The 15,330-nt window shown below is 50.6% G+C and overlaps 3 protein-coding genes across 3 annotated transcripts; all 3 read left to right on the forward strand.

Annotated features, from left to right (window-relative positions):
• Positions 1-917: 917 nt before the first annotated feature.
• Positions 918-4,220, forward strand: HER10_EVM0002530 (uncharacterized protein; the record flags this gene model as incomplete). Its single annotated transcript, XM_035472236.1, has 2 exons — positions 918-1,354; positions 1,424-4,220. The coding sequence occupies 2 exons, from the start codon at positions 918-920 to the stop codon at positions 4,218-4,220; spliced, it is 3,234 nt and encodes a 1,077-aa protein (XP_035327696.1).
• A 1,372-nt stretch (positions 4,221-5,592) lies between these two features.
• HER10_EVM0003269 (pectate lyase F) lies at positions 5,593-6,616 on the forward strand (the record flags this gene model as incomplete). The annotated part of the gene is made up of 5 exons (XM_035472951.1): positions 5,593-5,797; positions 5,857-6,008; positions 6,071-6,182; positions 6,290-6,345; positions 6,452-6,616. 5 exons carry the CDS (start codon positions 5,593-5,595, stop codon positions 6,614-6,616), a joined length of 690 nt encoding a protein of 229 aa, XP_035327783.1.
• A 3,401-nt stretch (positions 6,617-10,017) lies between these two features.
• On the forward strand, positions 10,018-13,158 carry HER10_EVM0003045 (glycosyl hydrolase family 43; the record flags this gene model as incomplete). The annotated part of the gene is made up of 1 exon (XM_035472733.1): positions 10,018-13,158. The coding sequence occupies one exon, from the start codon at positions 10,018-10,020 to the stop codon at positions 13,156-13,158; it is 3,141 nt and encodes a 1,046-aa protein (XP_035327757.1).
• Positions 13,159-15,330: the final 2,172 nt, after the last annotated feature.

A 15,330-nucleotide genomic window follows, 5' to 3' on the forward strand; every position in this document is an offset into this window, starting at 1 on the left:
CGAGGTCATTTTGGGACTTTGGAAGGGCGCGCTTTAGCGCAGCCATCCTTCGACATCTTGTGCAATGTCAGCATGATCAGGTAAGCCGAGTACAATGACGTGATTGTCCTGACCGAAAGTAAACCAGCCATGTGGAAATGGGTGAACTAAAACACATGAGCGGATATGTTAATACTTAGTCTTCTTGATACTCTTTGGACGCGTGCAGTAGATTGCCATGAGGTTTAACACATCTGGCTGCATCTTCTTTCAGACTCACAACGAAAAGGCCCAGGTGTTTCACCTCCTGGGTGCTCAGGCTCAGGAACATTGAAAGGGATGGAAAAAAACCAGAGACGTTCATTTATCAGCCAACCCACTGTCAGGTATCAAAGCTTGAAGGTAAGTATCAGATGGCTTTACTTGAAATGATGTGTCCAACCTGGCGAAACAATGAACATAAGGCAGAGGCTTAGATTTTACAGGCTTTGATCCTTTGGAGAAAATCAAGCCCGACGTGTACTAAGATGACATAAAAGCCGACTTGCATGTAAATAATTGCTTGGGCACAAGTCTGTGACTGACGCTTACCCAACGTCGACTTGCACGCATACATACCTATCTCATCGGCCGCAGCATGTCCAGGGTACAAGCTGTGCGGGGTAAATGCCAATCAGACAGAGACGCTGGTTTATTCATCCAATTGAAGCTTTGCCGTCTTATACCCTTTGGAGCAAAGGCCGATAAGACATGAGAATGGATGGTATCTGAGGTCGCCTAGGCGGATGCACACTTTGGTGTGCCATATGGAGGCAGCCAGGGGCAGCCTCGTCTGCTCGCGTGACGAGGTGAGTAGAAATCTGACAATCACCCCGCTCTTTATGCCGTAAGGTCCTGAAGTCGAAACAAAATTCTTGGTTCATCAGAAGTCGTATTCAATGGATCCATTCACAGCGCTTGGTTTAGCGGCCGCCATTATACAATTCGTAGAGTTCGGTGCGAAGCTGGTTTCCACCAGCCGTGAGATATACGTATCGGCCGATGGGCGTACGAAGGAGCACCAGACCTTGGATGAGATCTGCTCAGACCTCCGTTTCCTGGTGGACGACATTGACAATGCCGCAGACCTTGAAGGCGAGCCGAGACAGAGGATCGACGCAGAGGTGGCACTGTGGAAACTTGCAGAAAAGTGCCGGAGCACAGCGTTAGAGCTACAAAGCCTTCTAAAGAGCTTATACGGCACGCCCGGCGGGCGTGTTGCGAGTTTGAAACAAGCCTTGAGGGCGTCTTGGGGCAAGCGTAAGGTCGACGATGTGGAGGCGAGGCTCAAGGAATATCGACAGGAACTTATGACACATCTTGTCGCCATCACGAGGTGAGCCCATGTCTTTAGCGTTCTGTTTGTACTGCTTTCCCACCGAACATCACTCACAGCGGAGCACAGTAACCAACAATCGAGTGTACTGCGCGAGCTTGGGAAGCTGAAGGAAGCCACTCTATCGATGCAATCAAATCACTCAGAGAAGCTCGAAGAAATTTCCGCAGCTATCCAAAGCATCACATTCAAGTCTTCCATTTCGAACGAGCTTCCGTCAGACGATAGTATATTTTCTCATCAATACTTTCATCAACTACACGTTAAGCTGTTGAGCCTAACCACCAATGCAAGAGACGTTTCCTTCCAGCACACATTCCTTCGGGGTCTGTACTTTCGATCAATGCCGGCTCGTCACTATGGCATAGCTGAGGCGCACAAAAAGACATTCAAATGGGTTTTCGGCCGTGAAGGCTCGCAGGGAGCGGTAGCGATTCACGTCAGCAATTTCACAGACTGGCTCGAACGAGGCAAGGGCATTTATTGGATATCTGGCAAAGCAGGCTCCGGCAAGTCTACTCTGATGAAGTATCTTGGAAACCACTCGCGCACATCAGAGCTTCTCTGCGCTTGGGCTGAACCCCAGGAGTGTATCGTCGCGAGCCATTACTTCTGGAGCGCCGGCACGCTGCTGCAAAAGTCCATTAATGGGTTGCTGAGATCACTGCTTTACGAAATTTTCCGCCAAATGCCTGATCTAATCGAAAATGTCGTGCCCGAGGGGCCTGGACAAAACGAGTACCGTCTTCAATCCGGCGAGGATGGCCGGGACTGGTCAATCTTCGAGCTGGAACGAATAGTGAATCACTTGGTCGACTGCGACAAGTTGGACTTGCGCTTCTGCTTTTTTATCGATGGGCTGGATGAGTACGACGGAGACCATCAGAAACTCATCCAGATCCTTGCCCGGCTTGCGTCGTCGCCAAATGTCAAGCTTTGTGTATCAAGCCGACCATGGAATGTGTTTGAAGACGCTTATGGCAAGTCGAGCTTGTGGAAATTAGCTCTCCAGGACTTGACTCAAGATGACATCCGACGCTACACAGAGAGTATGCTCAAAGAACACCCCAACTGGAGAGAATACTCGAAAGCTGAACACTCGCTCGTGGAAGAGATTACTAAAAAGGCCCAGGGGGTATTCTTATGGGTATTTCTGGTTGTCCGTTCAGTCCACGAAAGTGTAACCAACGGCGATGCTGTTTCAACCCTACGACGACGTGTAAGCCAACTTCCCCAAGATCTCGAGACCTTTTTCAAGCACATCCTCAAATCCATCGACCCGTTTTACCACTCCCAAATGGCGCAGATGTTCCACATTGCGTTACAGGCCGAAGAACCGCTTAACATTATGCTTTATTCCCTGATAGACTATTGCACGCAGGACCTCTCGCAGGTCTTACGTCTTCCTGTTGAACCAATGGACAAGCATGATGTGTTCACCAGGCGAAAGCAAATGATTCGCCGGCTCGACGGTCGCAGTAAGGGCCTGCTTGAGATTCAAGCTGATCATGCGGCGAGCGATTACCTGGGTCCGCGAGTGACCTTTCTTCACCGCACAGTCCGTGACTTTCTTCTTACAAAAGAAATGACCGAGTTTCTCACTGAGAGCCTCGCGGAATTCAAACCGAATACGGTTATCTTCAGAGCGTACGTTGCACTGATCAAGTTTATGCCCATCCGAAAAGAACACTTCCAGCGTTCTGGAGTGCTTTCTCGGGCACTAGAAGAAGCTTTCTTCTACGCTTATCGAGCCGAGGCGGAATCGGGCTCATCTGAATCTGAGTTGGTGGATGATCTGCGCTACGTCGTGGAGGACGCGGCTGACTCACTCGACGCGGAGATTCCATGGACACCCGACTGTTTTGTCGAATTCGCCATTTCTCGAGGGTTGACTCAGTATCTCTCGCAGCACAGGGAATGCAGCCCTGGGGCGCGGGACATCATTAACGGTGCCTTCCTGAGAGAGGCAATCATGGAAAGCCTCAAACCCATCAATGAGAACAGCCCAGATCTCACTCAAGTCGTATCCTTGTTCCTTCGCCGAGGCTCGAGCCCTCACCAAGGCGCTTGGGCACGGGAAGTCAAGAGAGAGACTTGGAATGACCTAGCCAGGTCCAATTACTACACGTCCTTGATGTTTCAAACATCTCAGACTCATCATCGTGGAGATAAAAATGGCCATGGAGCGGGAGTACGGGGTGCATATCAGATGGGACCTAAAGACTTTCTCACCAATCCGAAAGGCTCTATATGGGGCGACTGGTTGGAGATTCTCAGTCTGTCCATGGTAGAGCCTGAAATGGATTACCTGTGGGCCACCAGGCAGAAACGTATTCTGGATCACCTCATTAGCCACGGTGCCGAGGTCAATGAAACTTCAGCCACAGAGGCTAGATGGGGCAAGTTTGTGGATGGGCTATTTCATCTGTCCAAGCAGCCATTGTTGGAGAAGAGGGTATCAGACGTGTACGTCAGTATGCTGAGAAAGCTATTACGGCATGACGCAAACTGTAATGCGCCATACCAAGGAAGCACGATATCCAAGATCTTCTTCGCTAACATCCGCGGGATGACTGCTCCTCCGAACATTGCGGAGCTGAGACGATCTTTACTGGCCGAGGGGTCGGACAATCCAGTTGAAACGTCTTTAACCTATCTTGAACTATTAGCACAGGTGGCAATGGCTCTGCTTCAGCACAGAGCTCACCCTTCATGTCTGACGAGCGCGGCTGAGCTTCATGAAGTCTTTCCTCGGCGGTTGGCACAGCCGATTCAAGACTTATGGGAGTCGAGACGTGCTGAGATTGCAGCAGAATCAGGTTTCGTCAAGATGGTGATTGGCTGGGTTTGGTGGCCCTGGTCATGAGCAGATAGCAGTGGCCATATTAAAAGAAACTCGAAATATGACACTTCGTTGGGACCCAAAAGCGACGGAACCAAGTGAAAGCGAAGGATATGTCAGCACGGTGTTTGTGAAAACATTGCAACCATGAAGAATTGAACCACTGTTTTGATGTAGTGTCCGCATAGAAACTTTCCGGCCCATACACTGCAAAGACGCCCTTCTCCCACTTAAGTTGACTTGCGTACCATTTGAATCCGACCTCGATACTCTCGTGGAGGTGGATGAGAGGAGGGCTTAACCGCTCAGCATCCGACGCCACTTTTCGATCCCACAGGCCCGCCGTTGGTGCAACCAATATCTGCCGGCACTTATCAACCCCGAGCGGAGTGCATGAAACAAGCGCCACAGTTGGTGACCATTGGGTTGATGGCTTCTCCACGTCTGAGAACTCCCAATGATGGATGATAAAGAAGAAACTTGCGCCTCGCAGTTAACCTACTTCACCTGACTAGGCACATTATGCAAGTGTTCGGGCGCCACATCACAATATGGGCAGTTTAGGCGAACAAGCCCCTGCTTGAGAGCGATGGTCCAGTCACCAAAGGCTGCTCAATGGCGGGGTTCCTGAGTGCCCCGATGGGTTGCGGTGACATGCCCGCGATACGGCCCCAGTAAAGAGCTCCGGACGGAACAGTTTTTGAGGAGCTCTGACTGGGGGAAATCTGCAGGACCGGGGACCCGGACCGGGGCGCACGGTAGTAGGCAATTTCTCCGTCCACATGGCTGTTCTTGGCACTATCAAGCAGATAATGTGACCTTTGACAAAATGCCATGGCAGGATCCTGATTAGATCTTGGCAACGCAAGTTGAATGCTTTATAATACCACACGAAACAAGGGCCAGCTGCTACAAACTACCATTGAAGGGGAAATAGCTCCAGAGTCCTTCCTATTTCGCGTGCGCCCCTTTGGCTTACCCCCTCAGCCATATCTCTGAGCCTTGAATTCGCAACAGTTTCTCGTCGAATTTCAAACATGATTGGATCGCCTATAAAATCTCCTGTTTTTGTTTATTGTGTGTTCTTCTCAGCGTAGGATTCGGACAGTATCTTGGATCCAGTTCATGAGGCGTCAAGGAGTCAGAATCCTCCACCATAAGTCCACCAATCGAGTATGCATAATATCTTAAGCTTGTTTGTTTGTCTTGACTCGGAATCTGCGAGAGTTGGCAAAGAAGAATTGGCTTGAGTCTTCTATATAATGCGAGCTCATCGTCCGGTGTTGTCATTTTGGGTAGAGTCTTATCATTTTAACTGAGCAAGGACATTCCATTCTCATTACGATTGGCTATACTCCCGCCTTCCAGCATTGTGATCAACCAGGTTTTAGCCATCATGTACTTCTCCAAGGCTAGCATCGTAGCTTTGCTGGCGACCGTGCCCAGCACCCTCGCTTGTCTCGGATACGAGGGCGGTGTTCCCACTGCGACTTCCACAAAGACCAACAGCAAGTACATTGAGGTTCCCGCTGGCACTGTCTACGACGGTGGTTGGGCTAGGTTCGACCGTGGTTCTGGTGCTTGTACCAGTGGTGAAGGAGGTATGCTATCTGTCTTACACCGTGATAAGCCTTAGTTGGGAACTGACAAAGCCGCCTAGGCGATGCTGATGCCGTCTTCATTCTCCGCAAGGGCGCAACTCTGAAGAATGCCATTATTGGCAAGAACCAGAAGGAGGGCGTTCACTGCGACGGTCCTTGCACTCTCGAGTTTGTATGGTTCGAGGATGTTTGTGAGGATGCCATCACTGTTGTAAGTAATGAGTTGAGCAGTGAACAAATCTCTTTGAATAGCATAGTTGACACCCGGTGCAGAAGAACGATAAGGCTGGCGACCACACCTGGATCATCGGTGGTGGCGCCTACAAGGCCAGCGATAAGATTGTTCAACACAACGGTTGCGGCACCGTGAACATTATCAACTTCTGTGAGTTATTCTGAAGCAGTGCTCTATTGGATTTATTGGGATACATAGCTAACAAAAATTGTGTAACACAGACGCGAACGAGTGAGTGATCTTCGTGTATTATCTAGGTGAAACCAAACTAACACTGAAAAGCTATGGCAAGGTCTATCGCTCTTGCGGCAACGTAAGTCTTTTGCTGTCTAGTCTCATGATCTACTGGATTAGTTATGCTGACTCGAGTCTCTCCAAATCAGTGCAGCAGTCAGTGCAAGCGCAACGTCTACGTCGAGGGCACTACCGCCCGCAACGGAGGCGAAGTTGTTGGCATCAACTCCAACTACGGCGACACTGCCACCCTCAAGAACGTCTGCACCGACGCCAAGACCCCGTGCCAGATGTACACCGGATGTGCCGGCGGCTGCGAGCCCGTCAAGGCAGGTGCCTGCTCCGGATAAGATACCTCTACGATTCATCGCAAGCCGCACGGCATCGCCGAGCAACCACACGGGTCCTCGGGCCCAACATCAACCCTGGACCGTATCTTATTCTCAAGTCAGAACCTTTGGCCAGATGTTCTTGTACATATCATCTCATATTGCGGCCTGTGGTCGCTGCGCACATATTTAGCTTGACGTTGAATGAGGAACGATCATGTTCGCCTACCTTGGGTACATTACACAATGTAGCAGTCCGATGAATGAAATGAGAACCTTGAAGATTGAAAATATGTGCACGTGTTTTTAGAAGCACTCATCATGGTATTTAATCATATGACCTGCATGAACGCGGGCAGAATCTCGCCGCATGATGCGTATTGGATCGAGAGGGCCTACGTCACTCACAAAAGTAAGTAAACAAACACCCATATCTCGTCTACCTGATGTTCTCTCAGGACTCTCATTCATGTCCACTTCTAAAGACAAACCTTCGATGCGATTTGAAAGTCTTAGTTTCTTGTCACTTTTGTAGAAGTAATGCCTTTAATCAGAGTTCAGCGTATAATACCAGTCTGATCACCACTGACCTTAAGACCAATGAATTCGGTACTATGCGTCGCTGATGTGTTTTTACATCGTTTATCTCTTGAAAACAGTCGTAAGAATCGTGGTGATAATCTTGGTTCCACCCTCTTACCCCGAGCGAACATGATGTAATAGTTGATTAATTCCACTGCACCACGACATCCTCGACTTTCCCCAATGAGCATGATAATCACTTAGGTAGTTCAGCATGAAATATACGATCTTCTAGCCTCAGATCATGCGTTGAATAGTGCATAGTTCCAGTGGCCGGAAGCACCTGTTCTTTCAACGGAAACCTATCTAATTCCAGGATTTCAAAATGTCCGTGACGCTGGGGTTGATCTGAACCTATCGGCCATTGCCGAACAACATCACTACGCAACCTCTATGTCTAGAACCTCACCGACCACATCACCATCAGGTGATAAAATATCAAGCACCTTTTAGATATCGTCAAGCGGACGTGCCGAAGTGATGACATTGTCGATGGATTACTCAACGATGGCCATCCTTTCTTGTATATAAAATGACACGTAAGGTAGATGGCGAATAAACTTGAACACATCAACCTCATCATCAACCTCATCATCAATACCATCAACTCCATCATTAACGCCATCAAACCTCGTCAACCTCATCGTAGACCGAACTCCAGAGCCATATCAAACGAATATATCCGAAACTTCTATTCCAAGATCCACTCATTTCGAGCTCTCAGTAACCCCTCCGATTTTCGTCATGCCGCCTAGAGAAACCATCACTCAAGAGACTCAAGGCTTTGTCAGGCTCAAAGCTTTGATTAAAAGCCTCAGAACTTTGGTCCATCCGAAGAAAAGCCTTCCGACCGAGAAACAAGAGCAGCGCCAAGAAGCCACGATCAAGAAAGAAGCAAAGGCACCGAAGAAGGCCAAAGCAAAGAAAGCTAAGGTGGAAGCTCGCGATGCTAGACGGGGAGAACGAAGTGTTGCTTATAGACCATCGAGCTCGACATACAAATACGATCCAACACCGTGGTTGATGATGACTACGTTCGACACTAGTGGAGGGGGATGTTATGACAGTGGATGTTGTGACAGTGGAAGTTACTGTGATTAGTTGATGTCTCATGGGATTTGGAGGACCCTTTCCCTTGATAAATATGGAAACGATGGCGAAGATGTGTGTGTGGCTGTGGTGTCATCACCTCACCAGAAGTCATTCCAATGTCACTTTATAACTACTTCTTCTCAGAAAATGCGAACGGGGCTTCCTTCTTCATTGTGTCCTACTTCTGCTCTTACAGCTTTCCGTCGGAAGCTTCCTAGTCAGGCAAGTGACTTCGACAAAAAATGACCATCTTGTCTGCTACTGGTCACCTCTAACGCTCTGTCAATTCCACGCCACTCTCGATCATTTTTAGTGACTAAGAACGAGAACGCCCGTCGCTTTTGACTTATCATTAGCTATATGCCACTGGATTTCGTTATCGAGCTGACCTCACACTTGGACTCTTTACGAGAGATTGCACTACGTATTAGTGAAAATTAATACTCGAGACACTCTTCAGAGGCAGGATTCTGCTCAAGTATGGACGTGAAGTGCTTGATCCCTGGATATGAGAAGACCCATTGGGTCTGACTTTGTTGTCAATCTTCTGCGTGTCTTTGCTACGATCAAGGGTCTACTTGGCAGAGGAAAGCTTTCAGGCAAGGCTCCAAGGCTTTCTTGGTTGTGAGAAAATAACTCAGACTTCATTTGGTCTGATGATAACATCGCGCAGCTTCGGCCCGAGCGCTGCCTGGTGACAGGAACTCTAAGTCAAGGTTTGGACGCTTTGCGGGGCGGCGACTTGCCTAAATCGTAACGTCGGGTGCAATTTGATTCGAGCGCGTGGTAACTTTGCCTCGGTACATCATTTCTGCGATGTCACGAACAGCTTTCCCCTGCTCAAATCACCCAGCCATCGTCCGTTTCCAACTTTCTCCCCCCTACCCAGCAGACCATGCCACTATTGCCGGTAAAATACGAGTTGTTATTGCACCATCCCTGGAGGCACGTGAAAGAATCTGACCGCATCTAGGAGATTCTCCATGACAGGTACCACCACGATCAAGGGCACCATGCTTGTGATAACTACGCCCGATTTGGAGACAAGAAGAGGCACATCTCAGCCCGACGTCATGCTTGCCGCGAGGGCTTTCAGTCAGATCAATTCTCTCGAAAGATCTTGTCAACCTCAAGGTCAAGAAGTCTGTCGTCAAAGAGTTTGACTTGATGTGTTCTATCTTCACTCAGTCACCTGAGCACCGCCGGGCTGCCTGACTCGGGCGCATCGTGTCCTAGTCTCCTCACCGGCTGCGACTTCCCCGCAAACCAGCCATCAACAGCCGGGATGCGCATCATCACCGGTTGTCTTTGGAGATTGTGGGGTATTCAAAGTGCGGAGAGACAGGGGTATTCGGGGTAGCTAATGTGACTACCGCAAGTTCCCGTTGGGCTTTCGGTGTAACCGTTCCACGACGCTTTGCCTTTACTGCTGCGCTTGCTCCTCACAAGTGAACTTGCAAATCTTCCATTGCTAGCATGAGGCTTGCGTAATAGCAAGAGGCAATGATCGGCCATTGGGCTGTTTATGGGCGCAATATCCATCGCAGTGCTACCCAAGCCGGCCGGCCAAAGTCTCGGACGGTTTGTCTTGTCCTGACCCAGCGATGTGGGAGATCATCCCGCTCCTGCGTATGTCGGGGCCGGACTACAGGAATGCTACATATATAAAGTGAGAAGGAGATCCTATGATACATGTTCTGGCTTGGTGTTCAAGGTGACGATTTGTGGCTCTCTGAGCAATCCCAGTCATGCAGTCGCTTCACTTCTGGCTCTCCTCTGCACTCGCCCTCGCGGCGACTGTGAGAGGCCAAGACGACAACACCGCAAAGGTTGAGGCAGCTCTTGCCGCTATCACCGTTACCAACCTTGACGATGTCCGTGGCAACCTGTACCTACCCTCCACCATTGACGGCCTCAATGTCACCTGGGCAAGCAACTCCTCGGTCATCTCAAGCAGTGGTGTTGTCGTAAGACAGGCCGAGGATACCCAAGTGGCCCTCACCGCTTCCATCGACTACGAAGGCAGCTCTCAGACTCGAGAGCTTGTCGCTTCCGTCCGCAAAGCCGTGGCCCTTGATCCCTTTGCGGGCTACGCATTCTCTTACTTCACCGGAAACTCCATTGCTGGAGAGAAGATCTACTTCGCCGCTAGTCAAGGCAACGACGCCCTGAAGTGGACTGAGCTTAACGGAGGTCAGCCCGTCTTGACCTCAACATACGGCACCAAGGGCCTGCGCGACCCATTCCTCATCAGATCACCCGAGGGCGATACTTTCTACCTCATTGCGACCGATCTCTCCATCGGTTCAGGCACATCTTGGGGCGACTCAGTTCGCATCGGTAGTCGGTATCTTGAGGTCTGGGAATCCAACGATCTCAAGACCTGGTCAGCACAGAGGCATGTCTTGGTTTCCCCTCCTGAGGCAGGAAACACATGGGCACCCGAGGCTTACTACGACGATGACCTTGGTGCCTATCTGGTATTCTGGGCTTCGTCTCTCTACGAGGACAGCGATGTCAACCGCACTGGCAGCACCTACCACCGCATGCTGTACGCAACCACTCGCGACTTCGTAACCTTTTCCGAGACTTCTATCTGGCAGGATGCTGGCATGTCGAGAATTGACTCGACCGTCATCAAGTCGGCCGATACCTACTACCGATTCACAAAGGACGAAGGTGCTAGCGGTACGGGATGCAGTGATATCATTCAAGAGAGCTCTACATCTCTGCGCGCTACCCTGGACTCGTGGACCATCATCGACTCTTGCATCGGCAAGAAAGCTGGGACCAGCGCTGTTGAGGGCCCAACTGCCTTCAAATCGAATCCGGACGACGTCCACGGTGAGAAGTTCTACCTCTTCGTTGATGAGTACGGCGGCCGAGGCTACATTCCCTTGGAGACTGCCGACATTGGCAACCCCAACTGGACCGTATCATCTTCCTACAGCCTGCCGGCCAGCCCGCGTCACGGAACTGTCATCCCTGTGACCGCTGCCGAGCTTGCCTCTTTGACTGGTTCATCGGCCACACGCCGAGCAGTCGAAGCTGAAGGCGAGATCCTCCGCTACGACTTCTCGGCCGTTGATGGAACCCAGCTTCAAGATGCTTCCGGAAACGGTAACCACGCTGTGATCAATGGCGGTGCTACTATTGTGGATGGTGCTCTCACCTTCGACGGTGTCGATGATTTTGTCAAACTTCCCAACAATATCTTGTCGGGCGTTGAGGACATTGCCATCGAAGTTCAGGTTCTCCTTGATGCTTCTCAGACGACACCATACTTCATCTACGGCATTGGAAACACCGCTGCCGATGGCAACGGAAATGGCTATCTCTTCACCACTGGAAGCCCTTACAGAGCCAGCATCACGACAGGCAACTGGACGGGTGAGAAGTCAGCAGCGTCCAGCTCCTCTCTTCCCACAGGGTCTTGGCTGCACCTTGTCTACACTATCTCGGGCCGCACGTCTGTCATTTACCTGAATGGCTACGAGGTGGCTCGTAACGAGGATGTCAACATCGATCCTGAGAACATTGGCAATGGCGTCACGACTGCGAACTACATTGGAAAGTCTGTCTACTCTAGCGACAAGCTATTCAAGGGCCAGATTCGCGAGTTTGCGATTTTCAATAGATCCTTGACAGCTGCCGAAGTCCTCTCACGCTCTGGAAACGTTGGGGCCATCACGGAAGTCTCCCTTTCCGATGCCTCAGTCTTGAAGGTCCCGGCCATCATCAACACCACTGACAGCAAAGTCTTGTTCCCTGTCAAGCCGGGCACTGACGTTACGGCTCTCGCCCCTGTCTTCACCACGACCGAGGGTGTGACCTCATCTCCTGCATCTGGCTCGACTGTCGACTTGAGTGCTCCAGTCAAGTACGTGCTTTCTAAGGGTGAAGAGGTCGTCGCGGAATGGACCATCAGCGCCGTGGAGATGGGTAGCCCCGTCCTGCCCGGTCTCTATGCTGACCCCAACGTCGCGGTCTTCAACGGCGTCTACTACATCTATGTCACCACCGACGGGGTTCCGGGCTGGGGTGGAAACACTTTCTACTCATGGAAGTCTACCGATCTCGTCACCTGGACCCGTAGCGCGGAACCCTTCCTCACTCTCGATGGAGCGAACGGTAACGTTCCCTGGGCGACCGGTAATGCTTGGGCTCCTACCATTGCCGAGCGTGACGAAAAGTACTACTTCTACTTTAGCGGCCAGAACGCAGCTCTGAACAGGAAGACGATTGGAGTCGCTGTAGCCGACTCCCCCGAGGGACCATTTACTGCTCAGCCGGAGGCCATGATCCTCAACAACGAGGCCGTCACCACGGGGCAGGCTATTGACCCGGCGGCTTTCCACGATCCGATCTCTGGCAAATACTACATTTACTGGGGCAATGGCAGCCCTCTGGTGGCACAGCTGAACGATGACATGGTCTCGGTCAAGTGGGACACCGCGCAACTTATGACTGGCCTCGTCGATTTCCGCGAGGGGCTTTTCATGGTTTACCGCGAGGGCCTCTACCACCTCACGTACTCCATCGACGATACCGGATCTGAAAACTACCGTGTCGGCTACGCTACTTCCAAGACTTTCAACGGTCCTTGGACGTACCAGGGCGTCATCCTGCAAAAGGATACGTCCCAAGGCATCCTTGGTACTGGCCACAACTCCATCCTCAACGTCCCCGGCACCGATGACTGGTACATTGTCTACCACCGCTTTGGTATCCCCGGTGGCGGTGGTTACAGACGCGAGACGACCATTGACCATCTGTATTTCAACGCTGATACGGGGTTGGCAATTCCGGTTATTCCTACTCTGACGAGCGTTGAGCCTCAGACTGTTCCTCAAAAGTTCCGGCGCATGTCTCGCGTAATGCGTCTTTGATTGATGAAGTATGATGATTTATGGAGAAATGTGGCGTAGTTATTGTATATTTAGGAAACATTTGTAGATGTTCGAAGTCTACTTTGTGAATATGACAAAGTTCTTGAAGATTTTACTTTTATTGACTACTCATATGCCTTGAAAGATGTAAATCACCACGGTCCCCATATGCCTTTGGCCCGTTCAGTGCCACAAGACGCTATTTGAGTGCGTCGAAGTCAAGGCAATGCATTCCAGCCGGGATGTTCTGATATCTTGCCCCCTCATTTCTCGATATCACCTGTAAGTCTCTTAATCTGTTGACTCAAGCAGTCGGAGCGCACTCCGGCTTTGCAGTCTCGTACTCGTAGTAGGTGCCACATCCCGTAGGGCAATTGGGGCAGTCAATGTTCACGGTGACGGTGGGCACTGGCGTTGGGCAATGGCAAAGCTGAGAGATTTTCGACAACTGTACACACATAGGCCGTACGCACTTTTCACACATTTCTGTTGTGTAGACCGTTGGACATGCCTCGAGGCCGTCAGTAGTGGGAGTCGGAGTTGGCGCAATTGTGGGAACAGCCTCGGTGGTGAAAGTGACGCCCCCACAGGTTGGAGTTGCAGTCTCGTAGATATACGAAGTCCCCATGCAGCCACGTGGTGGGTTTCCACCACACGGGTAGTCGACTGATTTCGTTGGAACTGTCGATGGACATCCGCATTGGCTGGAGATGGTTGACAAGGCAAGACATGCCAACTGAACGAATGTGGGACAAACGGTACCAGTCGACGTTACAGTCTGACAGTAGACCGTGTCGGCTTGGACCTCAGCCGTGGCAAGTCTGCCGACTTGTTAGCTAAACTTAGACTGTTCGTGGGCATGGAATCGTTCTTACACTGCCATCGCGATGATTGCAACGCCTCTTGAAAAGACTCTCATCATAGCCGTTGGTCTTCGGTTTAGCGCTGTAGTGAGACTTTGCTGAAGATGTCGCCAAGGTTGTCGGAATGAACGCACCCTCCTCCCTTTAAGTAGTGAGAGGTCAAGTACCAAGTCGCCCGGCTGACAACCCTCGTGAACGATCTACTGCCCTGTGTGATGCTGCTGAGACATGCCACAACTTCACGACGTAAGGTATTGGAGGTCCACAGCCTATTGCAAGTTCGCTGATTCGACAGACTCGAACAGAATTGGCCTATCATAAGAACTTTTGCCATCGTCATCCCGTAAAAGTTCCGGGGATGCCTTGCCGAAGCCCGCAACCAGACGACTTCGAGGGATACAAACTGTGGGCGTACTTGGCCAACACCACCATGTTGTTTTCAGTATCTGCCCTCACATGCCATGCCGATGATCTTTACAAGATTGACTATGCTAGCGCACTCTGTCGTACAGGGGGAAAAAGCCCCCTTCGTAGGGAGGAGCTTCCCCGCAAATAATCATTTCCGAGAACGGGCCGTTGCTGATGGCTGATGGCTGATGGCCTGAGTCCAAATATAGACATGCTACATAGCACCAGGCCACCGTGACACCGGCAGCCTCGAGTATCTTGAATTTCCTCAGATTTATCTGTCACGCAAACGGAGAAGAGGTTGAAGTTCGCGATGAGACGTGACAGCTTTCACCAAGTTCGAAGCATCGACATCCTCTTGAGTAAACATGAAGTCGAGCAGAAAGCCGGCATTAACTCATTCAAGAAGAAGCAAATAATAATTGGCATGGCATAAACGGCCTCGAAGAATGCTGAGCTCTGACGCTTCAAATTCCAACACAAGGCTTTAAAGAGAAGGGGGAGCGGCATCTAGAGACGGATATGGAGCGTGATCAGCAGTGCGCCCCTTTTGTCCACTAAAGCAACCTGTGGCACGTTCGCTTTTCGGAACGTTGAACTCAGCTGAGCCTTGGCATTTTGCTGAGTGGCTTTAGCCAAGAGTAGGCAATCACTGTAATGTCAGAACTTCCGGTTTTAAGTCTAAGACATCCAAACCTCACTTACGAACTCCCTGGCAAGGTTATTCAAGGCTGTTCAGGTGATCGGCGACTGAGTTTCCGATTTAGTGTTAGATAGCTGTCATCTTACTGTTGATCGGTATACATTGGGATGGAGGCTTTCCTGCCGATACTCACTTGTAGGAGCCGGCCGCCAGTGCAAAGGTAAGTATGTGAATCAGGATGTGATGAAGGTTGGCAAT

Source organism: Colletotrichum scovillei (genome assembly GCF_011075155.1).
Source record: "Colletotrichum scovillei strain TJNH1 chromosome Unknown Contig00010, whole genome shotgun sequence".
Taxonomy (NCBI): domain Eukaryota; kingdom Fungi; phylum Ascomycota; class Sordariomycetes; order Glomerellales; family Glomerellaceae; genus Colletotrichum; species Colletotrichum scovillei.